The sequence below is a fragment of the Penicillium hordei genome (genome assembly GCF_028827395.1).
Source record: "Penicillium hordei strain IBT 12815 chromosome Unknown utg000003l_segment0_segment0, whole genome shotgun sequence".
Classification (NCBI taxonomy): Eukaryota; Fungi; Ascomycota; class Eurotiomycetes; order Eurotiales; family Aspergillaceae; genus Penicillium; species Penicillium hordei.
The window spans coordinates 3369363-3388774 of NW_026623144.1; the positions used below are offsets into that span (position 1 = coordinate 3369363).

At 40.9% G+C, this 19412-nt stretch overlaps 7 protein-coding genes across 7 annotated transcripts; 2 read left to right on the forward strand and 5 right to left on the reverse strand.

Annotated features, from left to right (window-relative positions):
• Positions 1-1648: 1648 nt before the first annotated feature.
• Positions 1649-3163, forward strand: N7537_006505 (integrase zinc binding domain-containing protein; the record flags this gene model as incomplete). The annotated part of the gene is made up of 5 exons (XM_056897562.1): positions 1649-2136; positions 2193-2315; positions 2366-2411; positions 2480-2619; positions 2716-3163. 5 exons carry the CDS (start codon positions 1649-1651, stop codon positions 3161-3163), a joined length of 1245 nt encoding a protein of 414 aa, XP_056753347.1.
• Positions 3164-3916: 753 nt separating this feature from the next.
• On the reverse strand, positions 3917-4856 carry N7537_006506 (uncharacterized protein; the record flags this gene model as incomplete). The annotated part of the gene is made up of 6 exons (XM_056897563.1): positions 3917-3953; positions 4020-4282; positions 4335-4540; positions 4600-4666; positions 4723-4781; positions 4835-4856. The coding sequence occupies 6 exons, from the start codon at positions 4854-4856 to the stop codon at positions 3917-3919; spliced, it is 654 nt and encodes a 217-aa protein (XP_056753348.1).
• Positions 4857-5621: 765 nt separating this feature from the next.
• N7537_006507 (uncharacterized protein) lies at positions 5622-6262 on the reverse strand (the record flags this gene model as incomplete). The annotated part of the gene is made up of 2 exons (XM_056897564.1): positions 5622-5906; positions 5975-6262. 2 exons carry the CDS (start codon positions 6260-6262, stop codon positions 5622-5624), a joined length of 573 nt encoding a protein of 190 aa, XP_056753349.1.
• Positions 6263-6682: 420 nt separating this feature from the next.
• On the reverse strand, positions 6683-7135 carry N7537_006508 (uncharacterized protein; the record flags this gene model as incomplete). Its single annotated transcript, XM_056897565.1, has 1 exon — positions 6683-7135. One exon carries the CDS (start codon positions 7133-7135, stop codon positions 6683-6685), a length of 453 nt encoding a protein of 150 aa, XP_056753350.1.
• A 568-nt stretch (positions 7136-7703) lies between these two features.
• On the reverse strand, positions 7704-9446 carry N7537_006509 (U2 snRNP complex subunit CUS1; the record flags this gene model as incomplete). Its single annotated transcript, XM_056897566.1, has 2 exons — positions 7704-9365; positions 9390-9446. The coding sequence occupies 2 exons, from the start codon at positions 9444-9446 to the stop codon at positions 7704-7706; spliced, it is 1719 nt and encodes a 572-aa protein (XP_056753351.1).
• Positions 9447-10090: 644 nt separating this feature from the next.
• Positions 10091-10582, reverse strand: N7537_006510 (mitochondrial 37S ribosomal protein mS33; the record flags this gene model as incomplete). Its single annotated transcript, XM_056897567.1, has 4 exons — positions 10091-10119; positions 10180-10229; positions 10283-10491; positions 10550-10582. 4 exons carry the CDS (start codon positions 10580-10582, stop codon positions 10091-10093), a joined length of 321 nt encoding a protein of 106 aa, XP_056753352.1.
• Positions 10583-10834: 252 nt separating this feature from the next.
• N7537_006511 (ribonuclease III) lies at positions 10835-12046 on the forward strand (the record flags this gene model as incomplete). The annotated part of the gene is made up of 2 exons (XM_056897568.1): positions 10835-10954; positions 11030-12046. 2 exons carry the CDS (start codon positions 10835-10837, stop codon positions 12044-12046), a joined length of 1137 nt encoding a protein of 378 aa, XP_056753353.1.
• Between the last annotated feature and the right edge of the window lie 7366 nt (positions 12047-19412).

Consider the following 19412-nt stretch of genomic DNA (forward strand, 5'->3'; position numbering starts at 1 on the left):
TTTCCGCCAAACGTATGTCATCCTGTCGTCCCGCCCCTGTACAACTTGTACTTCCACTTCTGCACTTCTTCTGCACTTCTGCACTTCTGCATTTCTTCTGCATTTCTTCTGCATTTTCACTTCACTTTCACTTTCTATTTTGTTTTTGTGTTTTTTTTTTTGTTTTTTCTCTTTCTTTTGGCAAAAGTCCCTTTGACTGTAAATGCCACGTCAAATCAAACATCTCGGATACTCACTTGCATTGCCAAAATAAAAATATAAAATTCAAACACAGTACAACATTGACATGACAGGGATTACCCCTAGAAGACTTCAAATCTCGAAGGAATTCATCTCAATTGCCCCAGAGCAGTGGTTCGTACATCGATGTACACCCTACCAGTCCCTTCTCTCTCTTTTCTTCCCCCTCTCTTTCTGCCCCCTCTTCCCACCGGATGAATCCAACGGGGAGAAGCTTGAGGGATGCAGAACTTCCTAGAGGGGATTCCCAATCCATGTTCCATGTTCCATGTTCCTTACCAATTTGCACGGCTACTTGCATACAACAAATCCCTTTTTTTTCCTTTTTTTTCTTTTTTCTTTTTTTTTTTTGGGCCCCCGGGGAAATCTCCTGCCGACTTTGTTTGACGAAGCAAACGTGCAGACAAAGAGTTTCCCCCTTTCCTGATTCGAGTCGGGAAGATCCTATACGGGAACAGAGTTGTTCCGCAATTCTAAGTATAGGGAAAGTCGGGGAGATGATTTCGCCCCCCGCTATACTTGCTGTACTTCGGTCAAATCAGGAGAGCCAAATGGTTTCCCCTCTCCGATAGGGTGCCTCGAATAGCCTGTCCACTCCCATACCCTCAACGTGGCTTCTTGAGGCAAATGGTGACGCTGATTGAACCTCAGGGCATCGAAAGGCAGGATTCCGTATCACCATTGCTTCTGTGCGCTGTCGTATCAGCCTGCTTCCACTTTTCGATACCTTCGGCGAGTCGGAAAGAATTGACCACGAACCCCAGTCCTTTCTCGCTACTTTTCCTTTCTTTTTTCATTAGACCCATGCCGCTATCTTCCCTGCAAACTTTGGTAATACCTATGCTTCCGTACCTTACAGAGCTCTGTTCGACTCGCCTGGCTCCATCATTTCTTTTTCTCTGTGGAATATTTGCTGTTCCTCTTCCAGGGATGCCCTCTGTTGTCTCTGTCCACTATCTCTGTCGCGACATGGTCTCGTGCACTTCATCTTGGGCATCAGCCATGTCAGTCCTGTACTGTTTGTTCCATTGGGATCTTTTTAATAGAATTGTTACCCCGTTTCCAGATGGGCTTTCTGTGAATTATTCCTCTTTCTCTCCTTCTATATCTCACCTTCGCACTGTGGTCTTTCTAGGCACAGTTCAATTCTTTTTGTGATACTTGCTGTGGTGTACCAGGGTACTGGCCATTCCTCCTCAATTACATGCAAACGAGTTAGCTCGGTCTTCGTTTCACTATCGTTATCATCACCACCCTCGGAGACTCGCTGTATACTGGCCCTTTTTTTTCCCCCTCAACATATCTTTTTTTTTGTTTTACCTCCTCCTTCTTCTTCTATCTGTTGGAAGCAGATTGACGTGAGCTGAAAAATAATCAAGTGATATTCCAACTCAGCGAGGCATCAATTATGAGCAGCTTTGCAAGGCGCAATGAAGGGAATGATGCGTATCTCATGAATCACCAAATGGCAGTGCCTGGCTCGTACGGTCAACCGGAGAGTCATGACTTCAAGCAAGAGGGCCATGATTTCAACACACATGGATCTGGTTCATATCATTTCCCTCAGCATTCCTTCAACCCATATGGGTCTCAGTTTGGGCAACCCTATGGCCCACAGTCGAGTCTGTCTCCGGGGTTGCAGCATTTGCAATACACGTCGGAACATTCAATTCCATCGATGACAACACCGGATGACCCTAGGCTACACCATCCCCCACAGTTCATGTCCCAATCGCGCTACCTTCAGGGGCCAAGGTATCTACCCCGCGACCCGCTGGGTGAAACAGGGATTGAAAGCCAGGAGTCTCACAACGAGGCTACATTGCTATCAGAGGCGGTAGTGCCTGCACTTAGCGGCTTCCCTGATGTAAAGGAGTTTGATCAACTGATGCAGAAGTGAGTGATCCGTGACATACCATGCTAGACTTAAGGCTGATCTCTCACCATTCTAGTTACGTTGAGGACCTATCCATCAAGAAGCAAGATAAAGCGTTGATCTATGCCAGAAGAGCACGTAACATCAGAACTGTGTTGATTGACCCCAAAGACACGGCGGTGGAGTCGGCTCAATTTCGGTATGAATCTCTCTAGTTCAATCAATTGCCTACCTTACTAAATACAACAGGTTCTGGGTTAAAAAGATGTTCAAGCTCCAAGCTGTGGGATCGGATGTAAGTCTCGCTAGTCCCAGTGGACATGATCAACCAATGCTGATGGAGTACTCTGTTGCGATATAAAGCATAGGAAGATGATCTGTCACGAGGGAAAGCCGGTTGCAATTCGGGAAAAGCTGTTCAAAATCCTCACCAAGGCCCATCAGCAATGCCAGCATGGTGGCCGAGACAAGACATCTGCTCAGGTCCGGCGGATCTATTCATGGTGTGTAAATCCGAACCTGTTACATATATGTGTGTGTGTGTGTGTGGGTGGGTGGAAATGAAGTGTCTGATCCACGGCCATTGACCATATCATTAGGGTTCCTAAGGAACTGATCTCCCGCTTCGTCAAGATCTGTCCAACCTGCCAGGTGCGCCGTGGGGGATCACGCCTGACGCCACCCAATTCTCGAAGAAGCTCCCCTAGACTGGAGATGATCTCTCGATCCCCCAAACTGCCGTCGCCGCCAATTTCGCGACGAGAGTCGACGTTTACTGGTCAAATCCCCCTTGACAGGGCGCAAGCGGATTATTTTGGTCATCTACATGGTCACGGTGGGTGGATGGATAGTCATCAAAATGTGCAAGGTCGCTCGAATCTAGGTAACGGAGTTCGGTCGTTCCAAGGTCCCATGGGGAATCTGTCACACTCAATCGCTGGCACCTTGGATGCCTTCTCCACCGATTTATCTATCCCTCCATCTCAACTGAGTTATACAACGGGCTATGTCCCGACGCATGGGGCTGCGCCTCAACGAGAGTTTTGATTATTATTTCCGGTCGACTTGTGTGGATGTTGCTTTTTGATGTTATCGGAGCCCACTGATTGTGTGCTCCCCAAAAGTATACCTTGCCAGGAGCCTCTAGATCGTCGTATGCTTCCTTGTCAAACACAAGTCTGAACGGTGGCATACACGAACAGGGCGAGAGGTCAATTCCGATCCGTTACGGGGCTTTGAGGGTACGAAGAGACAAGGGATCCCAACAGTGAATGAAAGGGGAGGCATTCGAATAAAAATGGGAAGAATATGAAAAACAAAAACAAAGAATACTCTGAATAATTGAATAATCGAATCTTGAATCTTGAATCTTGCATTATACAACATAGGCTACATTTGAATGGTAGACCAATGACCCAAAAGTACAGAAGTTTTGACAAGAGAATTTCACTTCTCTGGTCAGCAACATAGAATACAACAATCAGATATGCGCATAGTCCATGGTCATTCGATATTCGACATTCGGTAGTCAATTCCGGGTTGATTTGAGCCTCATGTGACCATCCCTAAATGCATACAGATTGGCGACATGAAAACATTAATTCATAGCAACTCCCAGTGTCGGGGCTGGAGGGGAGTGTTGCACGGGTTTAAGGCACTCGGTGCTTGTGAAATACGCGACCACAGTGTTCCAGGCGAATATAAAAGGAACGGGTGAATCGGGTCCAAAATTCCATCTCGGAACCTTGAGAAGAATCAAGATATCATCAATTCCTCAACTCATTCAAAAAGGGAAGGGTTCTAAACAGGAAGCGAGAACTTCTTGCCCTTCAAAACCCTGAGAAGAAAAAGCGCGAAAGTCAGTGTCCACACCACATGGGGGAGGGGGGTCAATTGGGCTTACTTGTTGTAGTAAATGTAAAAGAAATCGGAGTAAAGCAACGTTTGAATGATGCCGGCAATAATGGTCACAGGCTGGAAGGAACGTTGGAAGGAGGCTTCGGTGAAGTAGCGGAAGACCCAGTTCGGGATGTAGAGTGCCCTATAGAGTCCCAAAGCAAACAGGTAGTGGGTAGTGATGGTGTCTGCCTCCCCGGTTCGCTGCAGCATGAATAGTTGTGGCAATATGGCAACCGATTCCAACCAGATGGAAAAAGTCCAGAGTATCTACATGACGTTAGTCCGGTTGTTTCTACACCATAGACAGGATGCAGCCAACCTCGGAGATGCGATAATCGCGTGGAAAGAGAATCGCGAGAACCGCACTAATTCCGAGGAGGTATTGAACCTTGAAGGTATCGATGTTGGGATCATGTGTGGGTTTGTAGTCGTTCAGCATGAGGTAGATGACGTAGGCCGAAGAACCGATAAACAGAAGCTTGAACGTGGTGAGGTACAGGGAGTCGGTAAACGTCCAGAAAAGATCTACAAGTTGCATGAGCAATTGTGATGAACATAATGCCGACGGCAACGTTGAGGCCTACCGAGATACCGAGTGACAAAGACGAGAAGGTATAACACCTGCGATTTGAACGACAACCCGGAACAACTCTGCGATCCGCTATTAATTGGAAGTCCTATGTGGCTTTATGGACAGGAGAACGCACGCTTGACGTCTTCATCTTTTGCAGAAGCATGAAGATCGACGCAAGATGGGAGAAGTCGGCTGCGATTGAGCGTTAGTATATCGCGTTGATTTCCATTGGTTTTATGTCATACCTAATAACCTGAAGAGATTCATTATGCCGGGGACGGATCTCAGTTAGCAATATGAATCGTGACCTAAGCTAGGAGAGGGAGGAAGGAGAGAGAGAGAGAGAAAGAGAGAAAGGAAGGGGAGGAGAGGAGATAAGTTTGAGAATTGGTAGGAGTTTCCACCAAATAGCTGAGTTGTTGACACGAAGGCAGAAAAATGGAAGGGGAACTTAAATTACTTGCAGATCAGGTACATCACAGTACATACAGAGGTATATGACACACAGGTACCGTATAAGTAATACATTACACTGTATGTATTAATACGGACTAGTGGTGAGAGAATGTTTACCCAATTGTACAATTTTGCAAAGTATCGAATACAAAGATTTTACTCCTGAAAATACACGTACTTTACTGGAAGTAGAGTATTGTACCTACAATGATCCTTGCCCTGGAGAAGATCCCCTACGGAGTACCAGGGGAGTAGGCACCTTATATTAAATCTCGGGTATATGATCTCGATCCTTGTATTTCTTCTATGCGTCCATGTGTAAATTGAATTATAAATATTGCATCGATCCTGGAGATATCTACTTTCTATCTACTTAATATAACTGCCAAGCAAAATCTTTTCTTTCGTTTTATTTTATACGAGCCTAAAATGCATAATATCATCAAGTCATCATATTGATACAATCTTGGAAGAAAAACAATCGTAATCGCTACCTAGACCTCAACCGCAGACACACGACCAAGTAAAACGCCGAGTTGAATTGCCATTGTAGGACAAACATGTATATTTGCCTCGCTAGAACAAGTTCCCGCCCCCAATGCTCTCATCGGCCATTCGCTGGAGATGGCCCTCAGCTAGCTCGCTCTTGAGGGCGCAGATTGAGCTTTCGCGATCGAGTCGATCCCAGTCTCGAAGTTCCGCTCGCTTGGACCTCTGCGTCTCTGTGATCTGCTCGAGAAGTTTTTCTTTGTCGACATCAAGCTGAGCCAACCGCTTCTCCACGGCAGGGTCTAGAAGCAACGGAAGACTTCGACCTTCTGGTATGATAGTACACAGGCCTGCAAGGTGGTTGACCCCCTTCTGAGTCAATGGTTGAGTTACAGATTGAATGCTCGGTTGCCGAGATGTTGGATGTCGGTAACTCCCACCAGGTACGGGAGATGAAAAAGAGGCGCGAGGACCTGCTGGTGGGGCTTGCGAAGGTGCAACAGTTCCACGGCGTACTGGCGGAGATCCCGTCCAAGCTTCACGTGGACCAGGTCCGCGGCGAGGACGAGTCGGCGCTGACAGTAAAGAGACATGCGAGGGACCGCGATGCTGATTAGATGGCGGCCGCGGTCCCTGATAAGGTCCCAATGGTGGCAGCGGAAGTGGGCTTGCGCCGTGGTTTTTCGGTTGAGTAGGGATGCTACCACCAACTCTGGTCCCGCTTGCATGGGGTTCCAAATGTGTTTTCTCTGGGATCGAAAAAGGCGAATGATTGCCAACCGATACTCGATCCTCAAGGTCTGGCCGTTGTTGTGGGTAAGAGGGTTCTGTATCGTAAATCTGATCCCGGTACGGAGATCGACCTGAGGGGTTCGACAACCGTTGGAAGGGCGCCGGAGAGCGAATTGGCGACCGACTACGAGCTCTGTGACAAGCTACCACAGGCTTTTCTATGGCCGGCGAGGAACGTCGAGATATCAGGACGGGCGGTGACGGTGCAGGTGAAACATGTCTTGATGGCGACAAAGTCCGATCTCGTTTCACCGCATCACGAGGGTTGTCTCGATGCGAGGCATGAACTGGACTTTGTGGTAACAAGGCTTCTGGCTGTACCCTCGGCGGGGAAGTTCTAGGATGTTCTTCAATATTCAAGACAGCAGGCCCGTCTCGTCTTGTGGGTCGGAAGACCTGGCTGCCAGGAGTTGTATCACGTATTCGTCTTGGGCTGTTGCGAGCGCGGGATGCGTTACGTGATCTGCCATCACTGTAGGGCGATTTCGAGCGCCATTTTTGGGGCGGTGATCTGACCCTGTCATTTCTTCTGGGCGAGAACCTTCTTGGTGGGGATCGTCGTCTTTCATAGGGAGGCGGACCGAAGTTTCTCCCGGGAGGAGTACGTGAGCGACGCCGGTATGGTGGCGGTGACCGACTTCGTGGGCGTCCATACCCTCTATTTGATGACGGTACCCAAGTGTCCGCTCGTGGTCGAGGAGGGCTTCGGGTTCGTGGTGGCGAACGTCGGTGACGAATTTCATACCCTCGAGAAGGGGAACGACCGTTTCTTTCGGCGGGACGATAACTTTCACCGCCTCTTCGCTCATCGAATCTAGGGAAATACTTAGAAATTGCTTCCTTTCAGCCGTTTTGGTGCTCCTACAAACCTTCTGCGATCCCAGTCCATCCTCGAACAGAGAATATGGATATTGGAGGAGGTGAGATGAAATTCAGAGTACTCCGGGGTGGGAATAGATGGTGAAGCACAGGAGCACACAATTACCCAGTCCTGCTTCTCCGTCTCCTGGGGAGAGAGGGTGAAAGTGGATCATAGTACAAGGAATTGAAGGGTCGGGATGCGGTAGATGAGAGAACTGAGCTAAACCCTTTTTGGAATCCATTCACGTGACTGTGGGCCTCAATGTATGTACAAGATATGCAATCTACTGACTTGGGGGACTTTTACGGACAAATCTACGGAGCACAGTCCTCGAGGTTTCATGGATTATACAATAAGAACCTCGATTCAAAACTAACCGTACATTACAGGCCAGAGGGTTTTTTGCAACCCAGAGTGTACACCAAAGCAGCCAAACTCCAATGCTCATCATGAAAGAAGCACGCCCCAAGGAACCCAAGAGAAAGAAAATAAGAAATACACCGAAAGAAGCATGCTTAATGCTTCCCTCGTCTCTCCTCCTCCTTTCGCAATCTTTTGCGGTGCTCCTGTGCAATCATGTCACTCAAGTCTTCCTGGAAACCCCAGTTCGGCGGATTCTGCTGCTGTCTCTGTGACTCGTACATGCTCTGGAGGCTCTCTTTGCTGAGGCCATCGCCGGATTGAATTGCATCCAGGTTGACAGACACTTCAACATCCCCAGGCTTCTTGCGTTTCCGGGTTTGGTCCTCTGTGCCGAGAACAGGAGGCTTGCCTGTTGATACGCTAAGGTCGTAGGCCCTATCACCCCCGAAAAAGCCTTCCACGTTTGTTTGCCTCTCGGGAATGACTTGATAAGCACTCCGAGGGTGAACGGAGTCCTCTGTGTCAGGACCACGATGGTGTTTGCGCACATCAAACTCCCCAGAAACATTCTCGGCGCCAACAAATTCAGATGGTACTGCTGAGTCTATTCCACTTGGGGTTTCCATGCCACTAGGAGAATGAGCACTTGCACCCACGCCATCTTCGTCGCTTTCTTCTTCATCTTCATCCTCCTCCTCTGCCTCACTCTCCTCTTCTGACTCTTCTGATTCATGCAATTCTCCCCAAAGATCCTTTTCGATCGGCTCTCCTTGTTGGGCATGCTGTTGGGGCTGTAAAATGCCGAAGATATCACCTCCGAATAATGGGCGGTTGTGTTCATCGACAGGTGGCTTTCCATAACCTCCGGGGTGGTAGCCCCACGACGCGCCGGGGGGAGGTGGCGCATTGAGGCCGGGGACCTTTAACGCGGGGTAGGAGGACGGGGGACCATATCGCTGCTGGTTGACAAGCCACGGGGGAGGGGCTCCTGGAGCCATACCAAGAGCGTCCCTTAACTCATCGCTCAGTTCGCCAGGTCGGAGATGCTTGAGATTGGTCTCGTATTCTTTGCCTTCATAGTATATCTCACCGTAGCGAGTCAGCTCTGGCTTGGTTTGGAAACGGAAAAACGCCTCGTAAAGCTTCTGGTAATCAATGTCCAACTTGCCCATCTTTGGCTGCACTCTTTCCCGTTGCTTCTGTTTCAAACTTGACTGTTCCTGCTTCTCTAAAGCAGCATCGCGCATTTCAGATATTCCGGTCTCCTGGATAAATTTCGGGAGAGCAAATGGCGCCTTCTCCACTCCCCGTTTGGATGAGAGATACTCTCGTTTGAGCGACCAGTGAGAGGGTACCGGGACAACATTGCGATGGGCCTTAATGTGAACGAGGAGTCGAGGATCAGGGGCGGATGTATCCGTCCATTCAACAATTTCAGGCTTTCGCACCATTGCTTTGAGTTCAGCAACGGATAGCTTGTTCATTTCTTTCCGTTTCTTTTTTGAAATCTTGGGTTCGCTCTCTTGCTCTTCGTCGGGTATCTCATCACCATCGTCAAAGAAGACCTCGGGTTTATCAGTCTCCTTCGTCAATGAATTTTCGTTCGTTGTCTCATCGAATCTTCCGGCAACACCTTTGTACATTTCCCATAGCGGATCGCTTGGCTCGGTAAACAGATCGGTGTTCGTATCGGCCGGTGCATCCTGGGCAATAGCCACTGCCGGTGGTGGCAGCTCCCGTGATATGGTATTGTCAACGGAAAGGCTCGTAGTCTTGACAGTAGCGTCAGATTTGCATTGATTATGGCTAAGAGACTTTGAGGAATATATCTGCCTTACCTCGGCTTTCTGGGCCTTTTTCTTAGCTCTTCTGAGCTGGTTCTTGCTCAGCTTCATGGTCGCTGGAAGGTTCGGTAGCCGCTCAATGAACGCGATACCAGGTGGAGAATATCGTAGAAATGGAAATAGATATGGCACTGACAGCCTGGTTCAAGTGCAAGTACGTGCAAGGAGAGATTTAGCGAAAGACGATGGAGTGGGAGGACAAGGTTAAAAACAGAATATATTGCATCTCAATTGTCATCACGTGCGTCCAGCTATAATGCCTTACCGCCTATATTTTGCCACACTGGCGTCAGCCTGCAGGGCTTAAAGCCTTCCAACGCTTGGAGGGTCTTCTCATTTGTTATGCAATAACCGATTAATGTACTCTCAATTCTTTGCATAGAATTCTGAGTATTGTTCCAATGAACTACTGAAATGAGGCCCCCCTAAAAAAAGAAGGGAAAAAAATGTATTATTGTACAAAATATGAAACAAAACAGGCCATGTCCGATGGTGAGACTATGGGCGAAGATAACGAATAGAATCCCGGGGCCAATTTGCACTTGAAGCAAAATACTTAAACAGCTTTACAGAGTAGCATTCCACTAGCCCAGCCCAAATCATAGGGAGATAGTCCGGATATGGAATAAGTGCCGGTGTTGATGTGAGTGGTGTAATGTTGAGCTCGGTAAAGCCTAGAAGGTTAGGCAGGTGATCTATTTCTTCTTTTTTGCGGATCTCGATTCTGTTCAAGTTTTAGATTTTTGATCCCCGGCAGGAAACCATTAGATGTGAAGGAAATTACCTGCAGCAGTTCGTTTCTTCTTCGGCCGGCCCTTTCCTCGTAATTTGGCACTATTGATCCGGTGGTTAGTGGGCGTATGCGGTGTGGGAGAATAATTCCTTACATCTGAATGGCTTCTTCTCTGTCATCTTCGGCTTCGTCAAATGTCGTCAATCCAAGAGGCTTATAAGTGTTTTGTAGATCTTGGAAAGACACGGTTTGCTTTGGATACCAGGCTGCAAGCGCTGGCCCACGCAAGCGCTGTCTCAGGACCTTGTTTCCAAGTCGAAGTCGTTGTGGATTGAAATTGAGAGAGAATATGCGGCATTGGGTCTAGAGAATTGTCAATCAGTGAATGCCACCACAGTGAAATGAAAAGGGTGGTTTGAACCTTAACTAGATCCAATATCCGATTTGACGCCATATTCCTTTCTCAGAGGTTCAGAAGAACCATATGCAAATAGAAATGGTGAAGCAGCTGTCCACAGCAGCTCGGTTGATAGACAGGTGTTATCAAAACTGAAGTTTGCCCGGTAGTCATGTGACCTCAAGAAGTATACCGCCTACATATCATCATCCATGCTTGTATTTTATTTACCTCGAGGTAAAAGCAAAAGGAAGAAAAAGCGCAAGTGCAAAACCGTACTGAGACTGAGCAGTGGCTACAACAATTGACATGCCTCAAGCCAAGGAGATAGCAGATTCAGCAGGCTTCAAAAGGCCAATGGTAGATCTGAAAAGACCATCCTCCGTCTTTGGGTCGGATGCCGCACAACACTCACAAAAACGGCCCAAGGTGAATATCGTGTTCTCATCCTTCTGAGTGAATTCCCGCGTATTCGATTAAGTTACTAACATCTACTTTCATAAGGTTCAACAATCAAATCAGCCGCCGGATACTGAGTTCTCTATTGGTGATAGCCGCAGCATGGCTAAGTCTAGCAACAATTCTCGTCTACTTCTTCTGCAACACCTTGTTCGAGAAATTTCAACCAGTTCTGATCTAACCGGTGCGGACTCGGAGGTTATGGCCGCAATTTTGAGGCTGGATGACACATTTCGTGGGACGAAGAATCAATTGACTTCCAGAGATTCTTCCATGGCTGGTGAGGTCCCAAAATCCCACCATTCAGATCACAATTCCAAGTTTGCTAGTGGATCTTGTGACCCTAGGCTCCCCCCGATCATGGATGACAAGCTGGAACTTGCTGTCTTTACCCATCCAGCTCTTAGCAACAATAACAACACGACCTACGACCGACTGGAGATTCTAGGCGATGCATACATTGAGCTGATTGCAACCAAACTCGTCTGGGAGAAATTTCCAGATTTACCAGCCGGTCGAATATCACAGATTCGGGAGATCCTTGTTAAGAATGAAACACTTTCAGGCTTCACCGAAAGCTTTGGTTTGGACCGCAGGGTTTCTGTGCCGCCAAACTACAATACCCCATCAAAGCGATGGACCAAAACAAAGGGCGACGTCTTCGAAGCCTACGTCGCGGCAGTCATACTATCCGATCCCGTGTGCGGCTATGAAGTGGCCGAGCATTGGCTAGCAGGTTTATGGGTGCCGATTCTCAAGAAGTTGGGGCATCAGAAAGGGGAGTTACGATCCAAAGAGGCCCTTGCTAAGAAGATTATGGGCAAAAATGTCAAGCTTGAATACATCGAGGAGCGTCCACCAATTCAGCAGAAGGGTGGCACACAGACTTTCTTTGTCGCGTTATATCTCACTGGATGGGGATGGGACAAAAGGTTTCTGGGTTCCGGTCAGGGTTTAAGTAAAGCAGCTGCAGGTGACGAGGCAGCGAAAAAGGCATTTTTGAATACGCCTCTGATTCTTGAAATCATGTCAGCAAAGGAAACACGGGAGTCTAACTCTTAAAAGCTACATGTCTCTCACAATCAATCAGGTCGGTTTCTTCAAGTTACTACGTATGGCTCGATATTGCATTCCCCATTGAAGAAAATAGCATCAGATAGATCCATCCATGCACATGTACCTACATGGTACATAGGTAGATCCGTGATATTCAAACCCCTGTATTTTCACTATGTTGATGTACCAATTTCCACATATAAATTTCTACTTATTAAATCGTTGACCAGTTAACAACTCTTAGGATGGATCACTTATTTACCGATTATTTATTTTAGGTTTATATGGTTAGTTGGTGTCACGGACTATATCCTTATATAGCGAGCATAGACTCGGCTTAAAATCCTAGTCCTTTGCATATAGCGCAGCGGGTTGACCTTTGTGTCTAGTAGGGCTACCTACTATGAAATTATAAGCTACAATATAGGCGTTCTTTATCTAGCCTAGTAGATTATATTTCGCCTAAGTCTATAAAATATATCCTTTATCTTCTAGTTAGTGTTACCAGCTAGTTCTTTAAAAGGAAAGAGTATATTTTAACGAGAATACTAAGTATAGAGAGTAAAAGAAAAGAATCCCCGAGATAGGATCCTTTATAGATCCTATTATAATTAATCGAATAAATAATATAAACTACCCTAAGGCGCGTTACCAGCCAGTTCTTCAAAGGAAAGAGTGTATTTCAACGAGAGTACTAAGTATAGAGAGTAAAAGAAAGGAAGGAAAAGAATCCCCGAGATAGTGTGACGATCTAGGTTGTCTTTTCGGTAGAATACTTTCTACTATTTGTTACCGCTTCCTAATTAGGTAATGATTTCTTCGGCCGAATACTTTCTATTAGAGGTTTCCGCCTTAACGCTATTTATATTATTTATCTAACTATAATAAGAACCTATAAAGGATCTGTCGAATAATAAAGGACTAAAAATGACTTAATACCATGAACTTACTATATAGAGCAAGTAGTAAAATGAGTATATATTTCTAAAGAGCAATAAATATACTTAGCTATATAACCCCTAAATTGCTTGCTTAGATATAGTAAGTAATTTAGGAAGTGATCTATAGGGGGATCCTATATATAAGAAGTAAAGTTATATAAATGATAGGACGGAGGAAGGGTAATTCCGGCTAATATACCCCCCTAGGAGCTACCCTATAGGTTCTCTAGTATTAAAAACTTATTTTTCTTATATAATTTGCTCTATTACTAAGTACTATATATTAGCTAGCCTAAGGGCTTTAATAAATATCTTATAAGATTAAGTTAGAAGAAGCTTAGTGTTACGCACTAGCTAACTGGTCATAGTTAGGTTAGATGGGTTCAGGGTATACTTACCTTAATACCCCTCGAATGGTCCAACGTTAATGATCGGGTCTTAACTAAGCTAATACCGCGTAGGGCCTTATAGTAGCCTAAGTCCTTTTGAGCGATTAAGGAACCGATGCTAGGTAGAGCGCCGAGTAGATCTATACTAGGGTATTAGTCTACTCGTAAGTATTATTAAGTTATAATCAAGTAAAGAGTTATAGTAATCTAAAAGGTAAATATAAGTAATAATATATAATTAAAGACGAAGAACTAAACTAAGTATATAAGGGAGTATCCTTATATATCCTTCGTTCCTACTCCCTAAAATATACTCCCTAGAGTATATCTACTAGAGTTATAGTAACTATCTACTCTTTCTTAGTATTAGTAGATAGTTACGGTTATATAATAGTTTAATCGCCTAAATAGGTATACTATAGTATTAATATATCGAGGTATATATATACTAAACTTTTAGTCTAGCTTAGGGCGGATTATACTCTTACTTAGTAAGCGGTACGTAATCTATTAATAGGTTCGCTAATTAGCTCTCGATAGCCTATTAGTATATCTAGTAGGTTACTACTAATTAGTAATAGATAGGTCTATAATATTACCTCCTCTCTTCCTAAGAGTTTCGTCCCTAAGACTTATAAAGCTATAGTTCCCCCCTCTAGTAAGTAATACCGTTTATTTTTCTTTTCTTTATTTTTCTTCTCTTAGCTATATACCTATTATATTATACTAGTTAATAACGAAACCTATAAAAAGAATAGGCTCGTTTAATATAATAAAATCCTTACTTATAGTATTCTTATTAAAAATCCCTATAAGTATTACGTCTATTATTATTACGACTATATAATAGAGCCTTTGAATAAAAATTATATAGAGTATACTTATTATAGTCGTAAATATATAAAACGTTTCTATTCCGATAAAGAGTAGAATAACCTAGAGTCGGCTTATAATATAATAGCTTCTTAGATTAATTCGACCGAGAACGCGATCGAAGAACTATTTACTAAATTATATTATTTATATAAATATTAAAAGTTTTTAAATAATTATAATTATAGTATAGTTTCTTATACTACGAAGGTCCTAGAGACCCTAGATATAGAGGATCCTCTTAGTATTAAGGATCTTATTAAGCTAGATCGTTTTACCGATAGATATAATATTTAAATTCTAGACCTGGCAGTGACCCTCCGGGTGGTCCATGACCTTAGACCCTCCGAGGGTCCAACGACCCGCCAAGACCTAAATTTTTACATAAATATACATAAATCATGATTTATAAGCATATTATTTCCTATTTAGGATAGGTTATGTATATATAATTGTCTTGGCGGGTCCGGAATCCGGACTTTGGACCCTCCTTAGCGTCTTGGCGGGTCCAAATGGAGGGTCACTGCCAGGTCTATTAAATTCTTATTACTATATTAGAGAATCTTATTTTAATCTAGATATTTAGTCCTTTATCCCCTTCTATCTTAAAGGGGATAGACTTATCTTTTCTTATTAGCGATTCTTCTATACCTTCCGCTATATAGGGGTCTTTTTTATCTATTAATAATACTACTAAATAAGCTAATAGTAGCCCTTTAGATTTTAGATAGGTTCCTATATATTCTCTAGGATAGGGTATCCTTTCTACTAAACTAAGAGTTATTACTAATTATTATACTATCTATCTAATAGGATTCGTTCGACTTTATATTCGTCTTTAGTCTCCTCGATTTCTATATTAGTTATAATTTCGGTATTATCTAGTACTAGTTTAAGTAACGAGATATAAAATACTATATAGAGTTTTTATATACTTTTAGGTAGCTTTAAGCGATAATTTAGTAGTCCTAGTTTTTCTTTAATCTTAAATAGTCCTAATTATAGGTAGTCTAATTTATTACTAGGTCGCTTAATTTTAATATTATATCGTAATAGGTAAACCTTTTCTCTGTCTTTAAGATTAGGTCCCTCTCTATAGTAGTTGTTATAATATTTCTTTATATATAGATTAATAAAGTTAATATCTCTAGCTAATTATATATATAACTTTCTTAGCCTATTAGCCTTTAGTCTCGCTAATTCTACTATAGCTATCTTATTAATTAGTTCTCTATATATTATTAGATTATATCTATAGTTTATAAAGAATAGTATTTCGTTAGTCGTAAAGTACGCTATATTATTATATATTAGCTATACTATTAATAGTAGTCTTATCTAGTTATCTTATTAGTAGTTTATATAATATCGTAGATACTATTTTACTATCTAGTTTACTCTTTTAGTCTAATTATTAGTCTATAGGTAGTATATAGTAGAGAGTCTAAACTTAATACCTATCTAATCTATAAAGGATTTCTATATATTCGATATAAATAACTTATCTCTATCCGATATAATCTTACTTAGTATCTTATAGTTCGTAATTATATATCGAAGTATAATATTCGCTATTTAATTAATATCGATAGTCTTTATAGTCGGAATTATATAGGCGTATTTAGTAAGCCTATCGACTATAACTATAATTATATTATATCTATTTAAGACTAATAACTTTATAATAAAGTCTATTATAATCTATTCTTATAGCTAGGTTAGTATCTTAGATAACTATAATTCTTTATAAGATATATATTATATAGATTTATTTTCTTAATATATATTATAAACGTAGATATAAAATTAAATCTTTCGCTATATATTTAGAAAATAATAGTTTTATATAACGTATTTCACCCCATTGCTGGACACACCCCATAGCTGGACACCCAACCCAACCTATTAAATTTAAATACATTTATCTTAACCATAACGCCATTAAATTAAATCAACTAACTAACTAGTCTATCTAGACATATTTCTCTTCTATACCCTAGCAATCTATATATTCTATACCCCCGGGGGGGCCGCGTACGTGGCTAAATAGTAGATTCTCTAGGTATACTAGGGCCGGGGGGAGGTACTTTACTTACTTCCTATTACTATATAATTAATATAGATACTTCTTAAACTAAGAGGCCTTCTTTAGTAGGTATCTACCTTCGGGATCGAGTACGCTTTTACTTCTACTTCTCGTTAGCGGCCTATAATTCCTTATTTTCTTTAGCGAATAAGATAGTACCTTATATTATAAGACCGAAGCCTTTTATAAGCTAGTTTAATATACGATCTAATAGGCTAAGCGGGCTTCGAGATCTTATATAAAGTAAAGCTTTAATTGATAAAGCCTATCGACGTAGGTCTTTCTCTATAAAAGGGGTTTTTAGGGTAAAATTCTAGCTTAATTTACTACCCCGGCTAGTAGGGGGGGTTAGGGTTCGAAGCCGGATATTAAACTTTAAAATCACTCGGTTAGGTCTAAATAGTATTAAACCGGTAGCTAAGAAGCTATTCTTAATTATCTCCGATTTAAAAGCTTTAATTTATATAAGAGGGTATACTTCGAGGAAGTTAAGTTTATTAATATAGTTAATCCCGTTCTATATCTTAGTTTTAACTATCCGACTATATAATCGTTTTAATACCGTAAAATAACCTATATTAAGAGGTTATAAAAGATAAGATAAATACGCTAGTATATAGATTAGTATAATCTTATTTTCTTTATAGATTTTATCGAACCTTAGGGTTAAATAACTTCTATAGCCGTTAAGTATTAAAAGTCGATACCCCCCCTTTATACGTAAAGAAGTACTAGGAATAAAGAGCTTTTTAAGCTAGCGAAGGCTAATTTTATCGGAGGTCTAGCCGTTAGGACTAACTTTAAAGCGCTAATCCTCTAGGAGGCCTTTAAACTATAACTTAATAAAGACTTTACCTTTAAAAATCATATATAGAGGAAGGGCCTAGCTAGAAGTATTTATATACTTAATTATAGTTACCTACTCTTAATTTCTAGGTTATAAAAGTACTCGCCGACTATAGTATTTACTCCTCGTTATAACCTTCGTAGTTACTATTAACCCTATCGCGAAACCGGTCTTATTAAAGTTATAGATATCGTTAGGGTCGATTTTAAATTAAAGGATTATCTTTTAAACTAGATTAAACTACTCCCTAATAATTTTCGGGTCTTTATATTTCGCTCGCTTATAGTTATACCGTTTCGAGAATCGGGAGGAGAGAAGAGGACGTCGTTTAATAAATTTTATAACCTAATTTTAGCCGACTAAAAGAAGCGGGGTAGTTCTACGCTTTTAAAGAAGAAGGTCTACTATTTCTCGTACTATAGAGGGCCGGGGGGCTACTCTACGTAGATCTATAGAGAGAATCTATTTTTTAAGAGATTCCTCTTTAATCTAGATCAATTTCTATAGGCTAACGCGAGAAATCGCGTAGTTTTATATACTATAGAGGCGTGTGGCGAGAGTTGAATTCGGTATATTAAATCGGCGGGCGGTTTCACGAATTGAAGAGATTTCTCGATTCTTAAAAGCCTAGATAGCTAGTAAGATCCTACCCTCTTGCTCTATTGAATTTTTAGAGCTCCGGGAGCGTATTAGTGGTATAGTAGGTGGTGGAAGAAGAAAGGGGTTAAATTAATTGACGCGTTTTAGGTAGGTGTCCAGCTATGGGGTATATCTAGCAATAGGGTGAAATACGTTAATATATTCGATAGTTTTTTCTACTTCTATATATCTATATAATATATTATCGTAGTATTAATATATAACCTTATCTTTTAGCTTAGTTAGAATATATATTAATCTATATATATAGAGTAATCTTTAGTTATTCTTAGTAAGTTTTCTACCCTTCTTAATAAATTAATTAATTATATCCTCTTTTAATATATCTTTAATTTTCTATAAGAAGTCGTTATTCTTAACTTTTATTATTATAGCTAATAACTACTTATTATATAAGATAGTACTATTAGAGTTTTATTTTAGTATAGCGGGATCCGCTACTTTAGTCCTTAATTTATAATCTAGTTATCTACTTAAAGCGTTAGCTTATCTATTTTCTATTTCTTTATAATATTCGATTTTAAAATTATATTATATAAGGGTTTCGGCCTATTACGTTTATTATCTTATTAGCTTCTTTATTATAATAAAGAATATAAGATTCTTATAATTAGTTTTAATTATTATTATATATTTTACTCCCTCTAGATATACTCTCTAGACTTAGAACGCTAATACTATAATTAATAGTTCTTTATTATATATATTATAGTTAAGTTCTATTAAAACTATTTTCCTCGATTAAAATATAACTAATCGATATTTATTATTAGTTCTTAGTTATATTAGTCTTACTTTTAGAGTATAGTCTAATATATTAGTTTCTATAATAATTAGTCGGTTATAGCTAAATATAGCTATAATTATTCTTTTATTAAAGAGTTCTTTAAGATCTTAGAACGATTTATCTACTATCTTATCTTATAGGAATTTCTAATATTTTTTAGTAAGATAATAGAGTCCTAATATAACTCTAACGTATCTATCGATAATCTTTCGGTAATAATTAGCTAGACTAAAAAATTATTATACTTTCTTTATATTTTTAGATATCGGCTATTCTATAATACTCTTAACTTTATCTTCTTCTATCTCTAGTCTATTAGAGGTAATATAATATCTAAAGAAAGTCGTTTCCTAAATATAGAATTTATATTTCTTTAGTTTAAAAATAACTTTTACTACTTTTAACTTCTATAATATAAGTCTATTATATTTAATATAATCTTCGAGTATCTCTAAAAAGACTAAAATATCGTCTAGATATATAATAATAAAGATATCTAAATATTCTTTAATCGCTTTAAAGATAAAATATTAGAATATTACTAGTATATTAATAAGACCGAAAGGTATAATCTTATATTTATAATATCCGAACTTAGTTCTAAATACTATTTTCTATTTATAGCCTAGTTTAATCCTAATATAATAGTAGATATTAGTAATATTATATTTTATTATTAGTAATCTATATAAAGTCGAAGACTTCTATCTTTCTTTAGTATAAAAATAATAGGATATCTAGCCGCTAACTTTGAGACTTAGATATATCCTTTTTATAGATTTTCTTAAA